Below are 14,367 nucleotides of genomic sequence, written 5' to 3'. Positions count from 1 at the left end.
CAACATGCTTCCAGGTGATGCTCAAATTACTGATCTGGGTACCACTTTCAGAGAATTAAGTCAAACAGGAAAAAAAAAAATCTTCCTTCTGGAACAGAGGCAGGCAGAGCGAAGATCTATGTGGGTATATAGGTTTGGAAAAAAAAAAAGAGATAGGAAGACAGAGATGATGAGCAGATTGGGCAGAACAAAGGGAAAAGTCGAGCTCCATCACAAATGCAAGTCGGGGTGGTGGTGGGGGGAGTTGCTAGGTGATGATGAGGGAGAGAGGTGAGTTTCTACTGTAGGAAAAACCAGGTGAGAGGCAGGAGCATGGAGTTGGAAACCTGCACCCAGGAGGCAGAGGAGGTGGAAATGTTTCATTAAGGAGCAGGGAGCAGGGTGGTTGGTCTTGGTGGGGTGGAAACAGGCTAGGAGAGAGAGGTTTCTCCGTTGAGTAAGGGGACAGCTGAGACTTGGCAGAGAGGGGTAATTTCAGGGCTGCGCGGTTTGGCTTGGGAGCACAGTGCAATGGGATTGGGAGAAAGGGGGTGGAATTTAGATGTGCGACCTGCCCCGTAGCTTTCTCGCTCTCTGCATTTATCACATCACATCACACCCAGCAAGACAGGCCCCCTCCTCCTGGCTCATTAGAAGATTTGATTCGGCTGGGCTCCCGCTGTCAGCAGCTGTCTGGGGCAAGATCTTTATGCTCCCTGCTCCCCAGCGCAGCCACCAGCCCCTCCAGCCTCGCAGCCAGCAGCAGAGCTCATTAGGAAAGCACCCTTCCCTGGATTTTCAGCTACTTGGTGGCCTGAAAAGAGTTAATTCCCACTCTTGGCTGGGGGGCAGAGCAGCTGCTGTGGGCTGGGGAGAGAATTCTCTCCTGAGCCGCAGCCAAAGGAGCTGCAGGTTAGTGAGGCCGAAAGGAGGAAGGTACAGGATGCGTGCCAGGTCAGCTCTGCTTGGGGGCATCTCCTGCCTGCGTCCTGCCAATGAGGATGGGCGTGCAGACTGTGCCCGGGAGCTGAGCCGCCGCCTGCTGGGTGTAGGCTGCTTCAGTATTTACTGGATGTGACAAGCGGAGAGAAGAGCTTTTGGGGCCGCTTGCTGCCTGGCTCAAATGGTGGGAGGTGTGTTGTGCATGCATGCTTCTGTCTGTGTGTATGCATGCGTGAGCCTATGTGTCCCTGCAAACATGCCTTCCACCTGCCAAGGCTTTCACTGCTAAAAGAAAGATCTACTCTTTCCGTAGAGCTCCTTAACCCGAAGCCTCTCTGACCATCCACTTGGCAAAGACCTGCAGGCCATGAGGACCGGTCAACGACAGTGAGTATTGGCTCTGCCCTTCTCCTTCCTCGATGGGGTGTCGGAAAGCTGGTTGCATTATACATATTTAATTAATTTGCCTCTTCATGCATATTGATTGCTTTCTCCCTGCCGAGCTTAGTTTCTCTTCCCTTCTTTATAAATCTTTGCTTTTTTTTTTTTTGCTCTTATACCCCCCCCACCTTGAATGTCATCTCTTCCTACACTGTCTGCTCCAGTCACGTGTGACTTGGTGCCCACTTCCGAGAATACATGTACTATGGGGTGGGCGCATCACATCTTTGAACTTTCCAGGCTCTGGCCAACCCCTTCTCTGCCCCTTATAAATCAGTCTGGGGCTAAATGGGGTAGGAACCCTGAGGGTTCTGGATCCTGGAACAGACAAGGCAGCTGGTTCTCATTTGTGAGGCCAAGGCTGACCTCACTCAAGGGGTGATTTGGGAGGTGCTGGGAGTGGGGGAGAGGAGACAACTGGATAGCACTAGCAAGCCAGTGTGGGCTGACAGAACGAAAGGGAAGGAGGGGTGGTAGGCAGGGACTGAGCCCAGTTGTCCCCTGCTTAAAATGACCTTGCCTGTGGTGTGTGCGGGTGGTGATCTCTGGACTGCCTGGCAGCAGAATAATGAAGGCCCCTGGGGACACAGTCTATAAGCAAGAGGCAATGAGGCATAGGTGTCCCAGACATGCTTTCTGGAGACACTTAGGGCTGTTAAAGGGCTTTGATGGCCTGACTTCTGGAAAGCAGGTGCAATCCCAGTTAAGACATGATTAAGGAAATGGCCCCTGTTGTCAGGGGACATGACCCGGTGGGATGAGCCTTTACATAAAAACTGATTCTTGTTGTTGTTGTTGATTTTTTTTGTTTGTTTGTTTTTGGGTTAACAAAGTCATTCTTCTATTTTGTTACCAATATAATTATTCTGAAAGTGATTTTTAAAAGTATTTGCGAAACGGTCAGGGTGATACCAAACCAACTTAAATGGCACAGTCACGGAGGATTCTTATCTATCTAAATTAGGTTTCTTTTAAAATGGAGTCTACGTTTGGTGGCAGGGTTCCCCAAGGAGACCTTTTATGGATAGGTAGGCAGCTCTTCCTAGCAGCTCTCTTTTGTGGGAACAATGGTCTGAAACGCTGCCAATGACACCCATGGGAAGGAGAGGCTGCAAGGCAATCAGCCCTCAGCCTCCATATCCCCTTCCCCATCTCCAAGTCTTCCCTGTTTTGGGTTAAGAATGGGCCAGGCTGAGGAAGGCTCACCCCCTTATGAGCTAGAAAGACTGGCTTACATATTCATTTCTTCAGACAGTGTTTGGGATCCCTGACAAGGAGCATGCCCAGTGGTGGGGTGTCTGATGGCTTATCTCCAAGTCCCTGCAAACCTCCCCCCCCACACACATACCTTGCTCCCTTTTTCTCCAACTCTGGCTCATTTCCACCTGGGACAGGTGTCCTTGGAGGGAGGTGGGAACCAGAGCAGCATCCAATCAGATTATTTTGGAGCAAGTGTGCTGGCCTCTTCTCTCTGGTCCCTTCCGGGCTGGTCACTTGGGCATCAGTCTAGCGAGCTAAAGAGAACAGTCATTTTTGGTTTGCCAGGCCCATGCCTCCCTAAGGGTACGTGTCCCAGTTTTGGTTGATGGCCAGTGGTTGGGGAAGTAGGAACTTCTGACCAACAGTCAACAATGTGAAGCCACCTGACATTTGCTCCTGTCCATCTTTGATTGGCTGCCCTTGCTATAAGAATGAGCTGACATCTGTGAGGGCTGCGGGGAAGCACTCAGTGGCTGGCGAGCCATTGGAATGGTGTGTCATGCAGACAGGTGTGAGGGGGTCTAAGAGCCCTCTTACAGCAGACTCTTTGATTTTAGGTGAGAGAACGTGAAAGGGTAAACCCCTGAACCCCGCAGTCTTAGTTCCTGCCCTGACGTCCCTGCAAACCAGCCCAGGGGGTAACCATAAGCGGATGCCTGTATGGCTGCCTTACTGATGCCACGCAGGTAATGAACTGATGACCTGTCTTCCTGTCTCTGCCCTTTTCTTCTTTGCCCCACCTTCTGGTCTGTCCGGTCTGTCTCTCCTTCTGTAAGCTCTAGGCGGTCCTCATCCTGCGGGGCCTCCAGTGTGCAGCACACTTTCCTTTCCTGTGTGCTTCTTAGGAAGTTACGGCCTTGCAAGTGGGGCCTGCCTTAGTTCCGTGTCCTCTTGTTGACTTGGTAGGCTCTCTTGGTGATGACTTTTGGGGTAGGATAATGTGCTGTGTGTGAACTTATATGAAAGTCTGTGAGTTACTGGTTCAGGGGTTTGTAGAGAAAAGACGAGGAAATGATTCTTTTCTTCCCTTTTCTCTTCCCTTTTTCTTTCTTTCCTCCTTTTCCTTCCCTTCCTTCCATCCTCTCCTTCCTTTCTTCTGCCCTGTCTTACTTCCTCTTTTTCCTTCCTTCCTGCCTGCCTTCCTTTTGTCCAGTCTTCCTCCCTTCTTTCCTTCCTTTCTTTTTTCTTCCTTCCCTTTTTCCTTCTTTCCTTCATCCCTCTCTCTTAGCCTCTTACTCCTGTGTCTGCTCACATCATTTCCTGCTAAGGAGATTGAGATTCAGGTCTTGACTAGAAAGATAGAAAACCATTTTGTCCCAAAGTAAATTTGCTTTTGTGAACTCTTTGAATGACTCAGAGTTGCCTTAGGAGTAAGCAGTACCCTTTTCAAGTAGCCTGTGCCAAACCTTGGCGTATAAAACCTGGCATGGACTTGCCGCTTTCTGAGAGTTCTGTTTGTTGCTTTTGAGGGCAGTGACCTGAGTGTTTTTGTGACTGATAATCCTAAGGCACCGGAGTGGGCTGCAGGTTGGAGCCTGACCTGTGTGGTACGGCCTGAGCAGGACCTTTGCTTGAATTCACAGTAGTGATGACTCAAAGGCCTTTTAATCAGTTGCTTGAATGGCCTGGTGCTGGGGACCCTGTGATTTGTAAGAGTGAGTGGACACATAAGATGCTCTCTGTTTCAGGAAAGAGAATGGTTGTTGCAACCGTTTTTGAAAAGCCACAAAAGAGATGGTGGCACAGTGCAGCCCGCCTGGGCGGGGGGGGGGGGGTAGGGGCGGAGACCTGCCGACTGATTTCCTTCGGGAGAGGATATTTCTGGAAACTTGGATGCTCTAGCTCTGAGGGGCTCTGTGGAGATGTGTTGTGGAATACAAATGTCCATCCCTGCCAAGTATAATACCATCTCAGTAGACAAATGTCAGATAAGATTTCTGTGAACGAAGACAATGAGCAGGCCAGGGAATGGAAATCCATTTGAAGTCAATGGGAGTGACTGAATTGGAGGACCTCTAACTCTCTTATCTAGTGTTGGGATTTGTGGGAAAGAGGGAAAGGAAGACAGGCCATAAAGGACTTGCTTTCTGCATGAGAGGATGACATATTGTAGCGCTATTTCCATGGCAATATCTACCACCGTGCACATGCTAATTCCTTTTGTAAGTCAAACTGAAGTCCTGGTGTGATTATACCAATTCCCCCGCCCCACTTACTTTTGCCTTCAGCGTGAGAGATGGTCATGGTTAAAGGTCAGAGGTTAGCTAACTTCTGTTGTCCTGAGTCTGAAAGTAAATATTTTCAGCTTTGCTACAGTCTGTATAGTCAATATTGCAACTACCTAACTTTGCCCTTCAAGTTGAAGGCATTTTTAGACAGTATGTGGACAAATAGTGGTGTTGTGTTCCTATAACACTGTGTACACAGACACCTCACAGGACTATAGTTTGCCAGCCCCTGGCTGAAGGTAAATAGGATAATTTAAGCAAGCAGAACTGTCAAAGGGGACTCTGGCTCTGCATTGTGGGCATCACCCATTGCTCTTCCATCCCCGCTGGTCCACAGCCATTTGTGTTCTTCTAGCCTGGCTTGGTGGGATGAGCTGAGAGAAGCTGACTGGGAACTGACCTGCCTTGAAACCCCACACTCTGTGCTCTGACTCTCTGTTGTGTGCCCCTGCATTTTGAGGCACCCCCTCCTCTGTGTGCTGTCCTTGCTTTCATGGGTTTGTTGTTAGGGGCGCCAGACACCACCAACCCTGCCTCTTTGCCCTCCCGGTGGGAAAGCAAAATGTAGATTGTTATTTTGTAACTGGTGTGTTTCCACTCCCCACAGAGAATCCTAATTTAGAAGTTCTCCCAAGCTAATGACCCTCATTGACTTACCATCAACTTGCCCTGTCAGCTTTAAAAAGCCTTCAGCCTTGAGGGGAAGGGCAGAGGAGGGGCTCCACACCTAATACTATTCCCATAGTGAGATGAGGCTGAGCACAGCCCTTGCCTCTCTTCTTGCTGATGGACTTTTCAGGGGCCACCTGGGGTAGGGAGGGCAGCAGGTCCAGGGGCCCTTCATGGAGCTGGCAGTTGTGGTGGTGACAGCTCCCTCCCTTCTGCCCCGAATCTGCTGCAGGAACAAGGGCATGAGGACTCGACTGGGATGCCTGTCGCACAAATCAGATTCCTGCAGTGACTTCACAGCCATTCTTCCCGACAAACCCAACCGTGCTCTCAAGTGAGTACTGTGGCTGCCTTGCATTCCTGGGTGTCTTTGGGACTTTTCTCTCTAGTGAACTGTTGGCCAGATAAACTATAGGACAATAAATTCTGCTCTCTTGGCAGCTCCTTTCCTACTCCCGCACGTGAGCGACAGGAAGGCAGCATAGCTCAGGTGGAAACCCTCATTCCCTTAAGAAACAGTATCGCCCGTTTGTGCCTGAAGCTGTGGATGGGGAGGGGTATTTCTTGATTCTACTTACTTGTCTACCTGAGCTCTCAGTTTGGAAATAAGCATCCAAAGTTACGCTAAAAATACACTGAGATTCAGCTCATCTGGATTCAGCACCTACTCTGAGCAGTCACGGTACTCAGTGATGTCACTGGTATCACCTTGGTTCACCCTCCCTCACCTCTGTAAGGGGCTCTGCTGTCTCCGTTCCAAGAGGTGAAGAGTTGGAAGTGACAGTAAGAGCTGGAGTTGTGAGCTGAGCCTCACTCTTTTCGCTCCAAGCCTAGGTTTCCCCCTCTCCTCCACTGTCACCTTGACATCACAAAATCACGTAGCTGCATACCTTTATTGTTCTGACTGGAAGTGATGTATGGGATTCTATGAATACCCATCCAGGGTGATTCTTTTCTCTGGTGTGGGGGGGGGAGCAGACCCAGAGCCTCAGTCATGCTAAGTAAGCACTTTACCTCTAAGCCAAATCCTCCCCCCACCTCTCACCGCAACACACACACTTGGAGTGTTCCCCAGTTATTGCTTGAAAATGTGCCAATTTACAAGAGCAGAACTGCAAGAACCCAGGTGTGGTATGCATTTGCTCTCCACCAATCCAAGGAGTCCTGGGCCAGTCTGAGCTGTGGTTGGGGGAGAGATGTGTCAGAAACACTCAGAGAGATGCTATTGCCTTCTAGGAGACTCTCCACGGAAGAAGCGACGAGGTGGGCAGATTCCTTTGATGTGCTTCTCTCCCATAAGTGTAAGTAGAATTCAGGTCACATCACTCTGAAACAAAGCGTCCATGTGACAAGACACATAGAGAATGTCTTCTAGGCTCAGGACACTGTGCTGGGATCCCAGCTCCCTATAGTCTCGCACACGACAGAGAGACGAGAACAATTTTAAAGGTAATGGGCTTAGGCTCTTCCTGCCTGTTTTCTGTATTTAAACCATAGTCCCAGTAGGCCCCAGGCTCTCAGGAATCATATCATAATCATATCATTTGGTATTTATCAGATATGTACTCTCATTGTTGACCTGTCTTGGTTACTAGATACTTGGGTGGTCATGGTGGAATCTCTGTTTTGTTTTGATTTTTTAAGCAGATGCCATTAAAAGTGACTTTGCTTTTCCAGGTCTGGGAAGGTAGCTCAGTGGATGATTACTTACCTAGCATGTGTGAGGCCCTCAATCCTCCTTAATCCTCTTCTTGAAACAGGGTGTCTTATAGTTTAGGCTGACCACCCTCAGATTTGCTATATAGCCAAGGATGGCTTTGAACTTGGGATTCTCCTGCTTCCGCCTGCCACATTTTAAGCAGGAGTGTCTCGCAGTGGCTGGCCTCTCGGCAATTCTGATGAGAAAGAATTCGGTTTAGGAGCGATGGGTGACTCCTATCACCCATCACCCAAGAGGTTCCAGGCTAGATCTCACAGAGGGGAATGTGCCCCTTTCTCCAAGTCACTGGAGAGTTCTGGGCTACTGAGTGAGCTGAACCTTGCGGGTATTTCAGCAATCCCTTGCATTGACAGAGTTCACTCTTTATCTCGAGGGATGACTATCTCAGCTGCATTGTGCCCCCACTTCCTGGCTAGAACTCCACTCGGCTCTCCCCTCCCCTCTCCCATTTCCTCCCTGTTCAGCTGTTGTGTCTTTTGTTTCCTACAAAGGCAGGAAGAGTTGTGCACATTGCAGTGTGCAGAGGGCAATTTATCATTAGTCAAACTTTTCAGCTCTCTCTCTTCTCTTTTTTTTTTTCTTCTCATCATGAGCAAGTCCAAATTTGTTGGGCTCTGAAATCCCTCTGGCATTAAGCACATGGAAGTGGCAGAGCAGGGGCGGAAGGGAGAGAGGGGGTGTTCTGAGGAGACAGGAAGGTTGCAGACAGATATTTGGTATTCCTCCTCAATTCGTCACAGTCAGTGTGAGATCCGGGAGCAGAAGGGCTGCATGCATTTTGGTGTGTTGTTCCTACTTAGTTGGAGAATGTGGTTTTGGACAATTAACTAGAAGGCTGTGAGTGGGATTCAGCTCTGTGTGTTCTCATTGTTGCTCTATCGTGGTTCCTAGATATAGGGGTGGTCGTGGTGGAGTCCCTTGGTTGTTAGCAGATGCCAAAGGCTGCTGTCAGCTCTCTTCTCCTCTCACTCTGTCTTATTTATAACACGGATTTATTTGTGTGTGTATGTGTATGGGTATGTAGGTGTGTGGGTTCATGTGTGCCTGTTGAGGTCAGTGGATAACTTCTGGAAGTTGGTTCTCTGCTTTCACTGCGAGGGTCATGGAGATGGAATGTAGGTGTCAGGCTTGGTTGTGAATGTTCTTAGCTACATTATTATTATTATTATTATTATTATTATTATTATTATTATTATTATTATTATTTTATTGGTGGTCCCTCGGTAAACGTGGAGCCTGCCAATTAGGCAAGATGAGCTGGCCAATGAGATCTAGGAACCTTCCTGCCTCTGCTTCCCTGGGGATCCTATCTTTCCCAGCCCTTCTATCTTTTCATGTGGGCACTGGAGATCAGGATTCAGGTCCTCACGCTCGCACCATGAGCACGCTGCCAACTCAGCCATCTCCCCAACTGAACAAACACTTTTGAATAGATTTTAGAATAAATGGCAATATCTAAGAATAAGTGCATATTACAAAAAAGAAATTGTGACTCTGGTATTCCATGGGATATACGTAGGCAGGGAAATAATTCAGTGTGGGGTATACGGCATATGTAACTCACAGCTGTGCCCTGATATCGAGCTCACATGGTGAATTTGCCAAGGTAGTAGTGTATGCATGATGATATTTAGAATTAGACGGTAATGCTTTTCTGAAAAGGAGGTTCTTGACTATTTTCCTGGAGTCACGTCCTGTGGGACAAATGTCACTAGCACTTTATATCTTCTTTTCTGGCTGGCTTTGATTCAAGGTCATCTTCAAGTTCGGTTTCTATTTCAGCCTCACACTGATTCACTCAGTTCAAGTCCCTGAGGCTGTTTCCTCATTCCAAAATGGGGTTAGAGATGCCTGCCTGCTCACTACCACCTGCAGACAGGAAACTGAACAAATAAGTGGGCACACGTGACGTGATGATACACTGATGCGATGGCTTTTTGTGTGTGTGTGTGTGTGTGTGTGTGTAATGATACATTTATTTATTAGATGCAAAACAAATACCTTGACAGTGAATTTTGTATCCAATTCTTACTATTAAGCCAGTATGAGACTTAGAGATTCAGTTTTATCTGTTTGAGTGAGTGACTCTTGGATCTGCAGACACTTGGTCCTCTAGTTAAAGAAGCTCTTGGTTTCCAGGAATGCTGTAACACTTCCCTGAGATAGTGAGATAGGAAGCCCGATAACTGGTCACTGGCACCAATTTGCTACTTTGCTAAAGTAATTAAAAAAAACCAAAAAAGGCTTTTTGAACGAAAGTTCTTGGAGTCTGAGGTTCTGCTTTTTTTTTTTTTTCTAATTTTTTTTTCTTCTGTTTAGTATAGAAATAAAAAGCCAGCGGCATGAGAGTTCTTAGGAAGAGAAGAGTATTTAGGTAGGGTCACTGGCAGAAGAACTTCATTCAACCTTTTAGGATTTGGATGTTTATTCCCTGTGAAGGCTGTGGAGAAATCAGAGCCCAGGCTTAAAAAAAAAAAAAAAAAAGAGGCAGATTTCTGTGAGTTTGAGGCTAGCCTGGTCTACAAAGCGAGTCTAGGACAGCCAAAGCCACACAGAGTTATCCTGTCTCAAACCCCTTCCCCCCAAAAATGTGCTGACAACTTTCTAAAAGTAAAAGATGCTTTGCTACCCTTGTTCTGCTATTGTTTTGGACACTTATTTACTTATTTCTTAAAGGTGTGCTTATTCGTTATGCACAGGGTCTGTTCAGCAGGGAGGTAGCCCCAGAGAAAGAGGCCATGCTCTATCTCTGACGAAGAAGGAAGGTCTTTGAGAGCTCAGGTTCTCAATGCTCACAAACAATGCAAGGAAACGAGCCAGTGCTCTCATCACACACCAGGTGGCCTCGGGATTGCAAACAGAATCCTGACTTTCAGCATGCTCTTAAATTCTGCCTCATCAGTGGCAGAAGTCCTACTAGTCTGGGGCGATGCTTTCCAGTTGTCAGGTACCAGGCTTTTGGACTTTTAAGTAAAACCTACCAGCTGGCGTCAGATCTGTGATCCTGATTCTTGTCCATCCCCCACCCCCTCCCATTTACTCCTGAAGAGCAAGGTGGCCCTGATGGAAACCTTGGCTATTTAGGAAATCACATTTCTCACCTGTCTGACAAGGGAGCCGGAACCAGATGTGTCAGAGGCTGAACTGGACTCTGTTCTTCCTCCAGGGTGTTCTCTGGAACAGACTAAGGCTGGGAGATAACCAGTCACCTGTGGCAGGTGGCTTAACCAGGCGCTGCCTGCCTTCGAGGTTATGTAAGAGTGCTTTTCAGCTGAAATGGCTCCAGCAGCCAGAAGGGGGACCAAAGTACCTGTGTTCTTTCCTTGGAGCAGTACAAAGGCGCAAATCTCAGGCAAAGGAAGATAACTTCACTATCTTCAAAACCTTAGAATTAAAACAAAACAAAACAAAATGTGGGAGGAAAATATTTAGAGTGGTTTTCTTTCCCATTGTATTTGTTTACAAATGAGCACAGGGAAAAAGCACTCATGGATGCCTGAGAGGCGATCACTTGCTAAGTGCTTTTCTTAAAACCAACAAATGCAACGGAAATTGACATTGATGATGGCTTCATTAACTGGAAGGATTTCTAATATGTGCTCATTTGGAAGCCTTTCCCCTGCTTATCCAATTACAATTAGACTTGATATCTGAATTGTGCTTATAGTCTGCCCTGGAAGGTGATGACTGTGCGTGTGTGTGTGTGTGTGTGTGTGTGTGTGTGTGTGTGTGTGTGACCGCGCACTCGTGTGTTTACATGCCTAGAAATATTTCTGCTCTGAAGATAATACCTAACAGAACCAAATCCCAGTTTGTGGGAGATCCATTCTGTTTGCCAGTTTGAAGAACAGGGAAAAAACAGTGTGTTTACCTTTTGCTTTTATTTATTTTTTTAATGAAGTTTAGACATGCACTTATTTGTCCTGCTTTTTGAGAGATATTTAGCCCTGAACTCTGAAGAAATATTCTTTTTCTGCTTTTCCTTCCCTACATTCTTTCTTGTTTCTTCCCTCCTCTCTCCTCCCCTCCCCTCCCCTATTCTCTCCTCCCCTTTGTTCTCTTCTCATTTCCCCACTCCCTTTCTCTGTTTCATTCAGTTTACCTCCTCCTTTTGTCTTTTCCTTGCTCCTGCATTCTTCCTTCTTTTGTTTTTTTTTTGGACAGAACATTTGAGTTACAGTTTTAGTTATACCTGAGGCTGTATGAGTCTCCCCTTTCACTTTTATACCTGATCCCACCTAGACTGCCCAGTGCCTCCCTCTAGGACTGATGTGGAAGACAATCTTGTTTGATAGTTTGCATGGAACCTGATGGAAGGCTTCTGCTCACTTGACCCCATTGGGCCTGGGGAATGATGGGTAGGGAAAACAGGACCACTAGAGCCCTTTCGCAGTCCTAGCATTGTCTGTCTCTGCAAAACAAGACCAATGGAGAAGACTTTGGGGCATAAAACTTAGCCCCCTTTCAGATAATGGTTGAAACATAAAAACGCATAGTAAGTTAAGCTGATCACGTAGCCACTAAGCAAAAGATCCCAAATAAAAACTACGTGGTCAGCTTGTGGAACACTACATTGTTCTTCTAGGCAATCTTTAGCTCTAGGGCAAATAGTCAGGCTTCTACTTACTATACAATTCTACCCACACTATCTTTAAGCCAAAAGATTCTAGAAAATCTTATTTATTCAAAGTGTGAACCAAGGTGGCTGCAGCAACACCGGCAGGAGCTTCTAAGAACATTTTGGGATCTTATCTCAGATATACAGAATCAGAATCCCTGGGGCTGGAGACTGGGGTATGTTTTCCCACAAGTCTTTCAGGAATGTGGAATTCCCCCACCCACCCCAAAGCCTGAGAAACTGCTACCAAGCACAAGTATGCAAAACAGGAAAGGACAGTGTCCTGGTGGGACAGAGTATTTTGTATTGTGTGGAGGGCCTCAAGTCCTCAAGCTGCACCTGCCTTTAATGGCGAATCAGTACCACAGAGCCCGAGTGTGCGGTGTGGAGGTTTCCACAGGCAGTAAAAAGAGAGAAAGAAAAACAAACAACAGAAGAGCAGAGGTGGAGTTCGCTATGTGAAATGGAGATAGGTAGAAAAGAAAATGCTGTAAGCTTCACTCATTGCCTAGAGGAGTACAGGGCTATCAGCCGCTCCCAAAAGGTCTGAACAGAAGCATCCATACAACTCCCTAACACTCATTCTGTTCGTTATCAGCTCTGCGACCTCATGCCAATGGCCTAACCTCAGTGAACCTCAGTGTTCCTCATCTTTGAAAGAAAAATGATGGCTGTACAGTGCAAGAATTCAACACAGTTTGCTTGTTCCCAAAATGCTAAATGTGGGGACTGGCGTGTGGAGGGCCAGGTAAAGGACAGCTGTTTTATTATTTTGGCTAGACCACACACTGACTTCACTGAGAAAGCATGCATTTCGTGTATCCCACGTGCCTGAGCTAATGGGAGCTGAGTAGACAGCTTGGGGCAGCACAGGATGGGGAGAGTGAGTCCCTGGTGGAAACTGATGTTTCTTCTGCCTCAGCCCTCCTGAGCTTTGGGATCCCCCGTGTCTTCCTCCCTACCTCCCCTAACGGATGTAGGAGAACCCTGCTGGGAGTGAAGTTTGTAAAAGCCTAGCAGGTAAAATCTGATGTGTTCTTTCTTTCCAGAGTCCCAACAGTATTCTTCCATCCAATGCCTCTGAGAAATATTCTTTTGTACTGAATTTGGAGATCTTTTAGGCTATGGAATACTGTCTGTGAGGCTTTATAGTACATTTTTGTTGTTTTGTTTTTGTTTCTCTGAGACAAGGTTTCACTCTGTAGCCCAGGTTGTATCTCCTTCCTTCTGCTCCTGCGTCTTAGGAATAGGAAGCCATGTAGTCTCAGAACATCTCTGCCTCTTTGTGTCCTAGATAGGGTGTGATCATAACACAGAGACTGATGTCCTACTATAATATAACACTCTGATATACTGCCACTCTAACACACACACACAAACACGCACACACACACACACACCCCACCCCACATGTTCGTGTACACACACACAGTTTACATATACAAATAAAGTAGAGATCATTTAAGAAAATCACTAATCACAAAGAGATATAATTAGCATCACAATTGCTATCATAACAATTGTATCATAACTGGCCATAGTTTGTTCCCTAAGTATAATCCTTACATAACTCTTGATTAGCCACAGTAATTTGCTTCAAAACTTTTGTCTCACAGGTGACACAGAGGAAGAGTCTGACCCTGACGTGCTTCTCACTACGAAATTCAAATCACTGGCTTGATCAAACAAGATTTGGCTTCTCTAGTAGCCTATGCACATTTTCCTGTTCCTATCCTCGGCTTGACTCTGGGTCCTATTCAGTGGGTTATTTTCTCCCGTTGATCAGGAGGGCAAGAGGATGATGGTCTTTGAGATAGTACGTTGGTAAACACAGTGCTTAAAAATATTTTTTTTGCCTGTTTTGTTTTCCCAAGCCCGGGAACTGAGTGAGGCTCAAGTCCACTCTTGATGGCAGCTAAATCGGGATTGTTGGACCTTGAACTGTTACCTAAGCCACCCTCCCTCCTGCACCAGCTGCACTGCTCATTCATAGTGACCCAATTTCTCCCCTTATGTAAGCACCCTGCATGAAAGAAGGGAGAAAGCCGGCAGCCGGCAGCATGTGCGGCCGCGGTGTGTTCTTGTAGGTTCTGTGGCTGTTCGAAAGGACTCCAGTGTCCTGCCCACTGTTCCAGGAATCCTGGACACACGCTGGTCCCTTCCTGCTGCTGGCGAGGTGCCGATCTCAAAACTTGATGTTGTGTTCAGAGCCTTGACTCCTGAGAGGGTTATTCAAAGAAAACCCAAGTGAAATGCAAATGAAAACAACTAGAAGGTAGAGCCCCCCCCCCACCTCCCTCCTCCTTTCTGGAACTGCACATCCCCCACCTTTAATTGGTCAGGTCTGCATTGGCATTACATGTTAAGTTCTGGGTCACGACTCCACCAGAATGTGGGAATGACAGTCACTGTTTATCAGTCAGGCTCTGCATGCCACTTATGCATATGAACTCATAGCATCCCCCTCAACCCCAGGGAGGAGGAGCTGCTGGTATCTGCATTTTATAGCC

At 47.1% G+C, this 14,367-nt stretch overlaps 1 protein-coding gene across 6 annotated transcripts in view; it reads left to right on the top strand.

The window, feature by feature from the left end:
- Positions 1 to 14,367, top strand: part of Rgs8 (regulator of G protein signaling 8) — a 41,391-nt gene that overhangs the window by 10,966 nt on the left and 16,058 nt on the right. The window contains exons 1-5 of one of the 6 annotated variants that reach the window (XM_055624590.1): positions 902 to 933; positions 1,235 to 1,308; positions 3,180 to 3,308; positions 5,752 to 5,853; positions 6,756 to 6,820. In XM_055624590.1, the coding sequence (XP_055480565.1) occupies positions 3,283 to 3,308; positions 5,752 to 5,853; positions 6,756 to 6,820 (193 nt within the window). In that variant the 5' untranslated portion in view covers positions 902 to 933; positions 1,235 to 1,308; positions 3,180 to 3,282. The other 5 variants (XM_055624589.1, XM_055624592.1, XM_055624591.1 and 2 more) reach the window with 5 other exon arrangements.

The sequence above is a fragment of the Psammomys obesus genome, unplaced genomic scaffold, assembly GCF_907164565.1.
Source record: "Psammomys obesus unplaced genomic scaffold, mPsaObe1.curated_primary_1811, whole genome shotgun sequence".
Lineage (NCBI taxonomy): Eukaryota > Metazoa > Chordata > Mammalia > Rodentia > Muridae > Psammomys > Psammomys obesus.
This window is presented reverse-complemented; position numbering and strand designations above follow the sequence as displayed.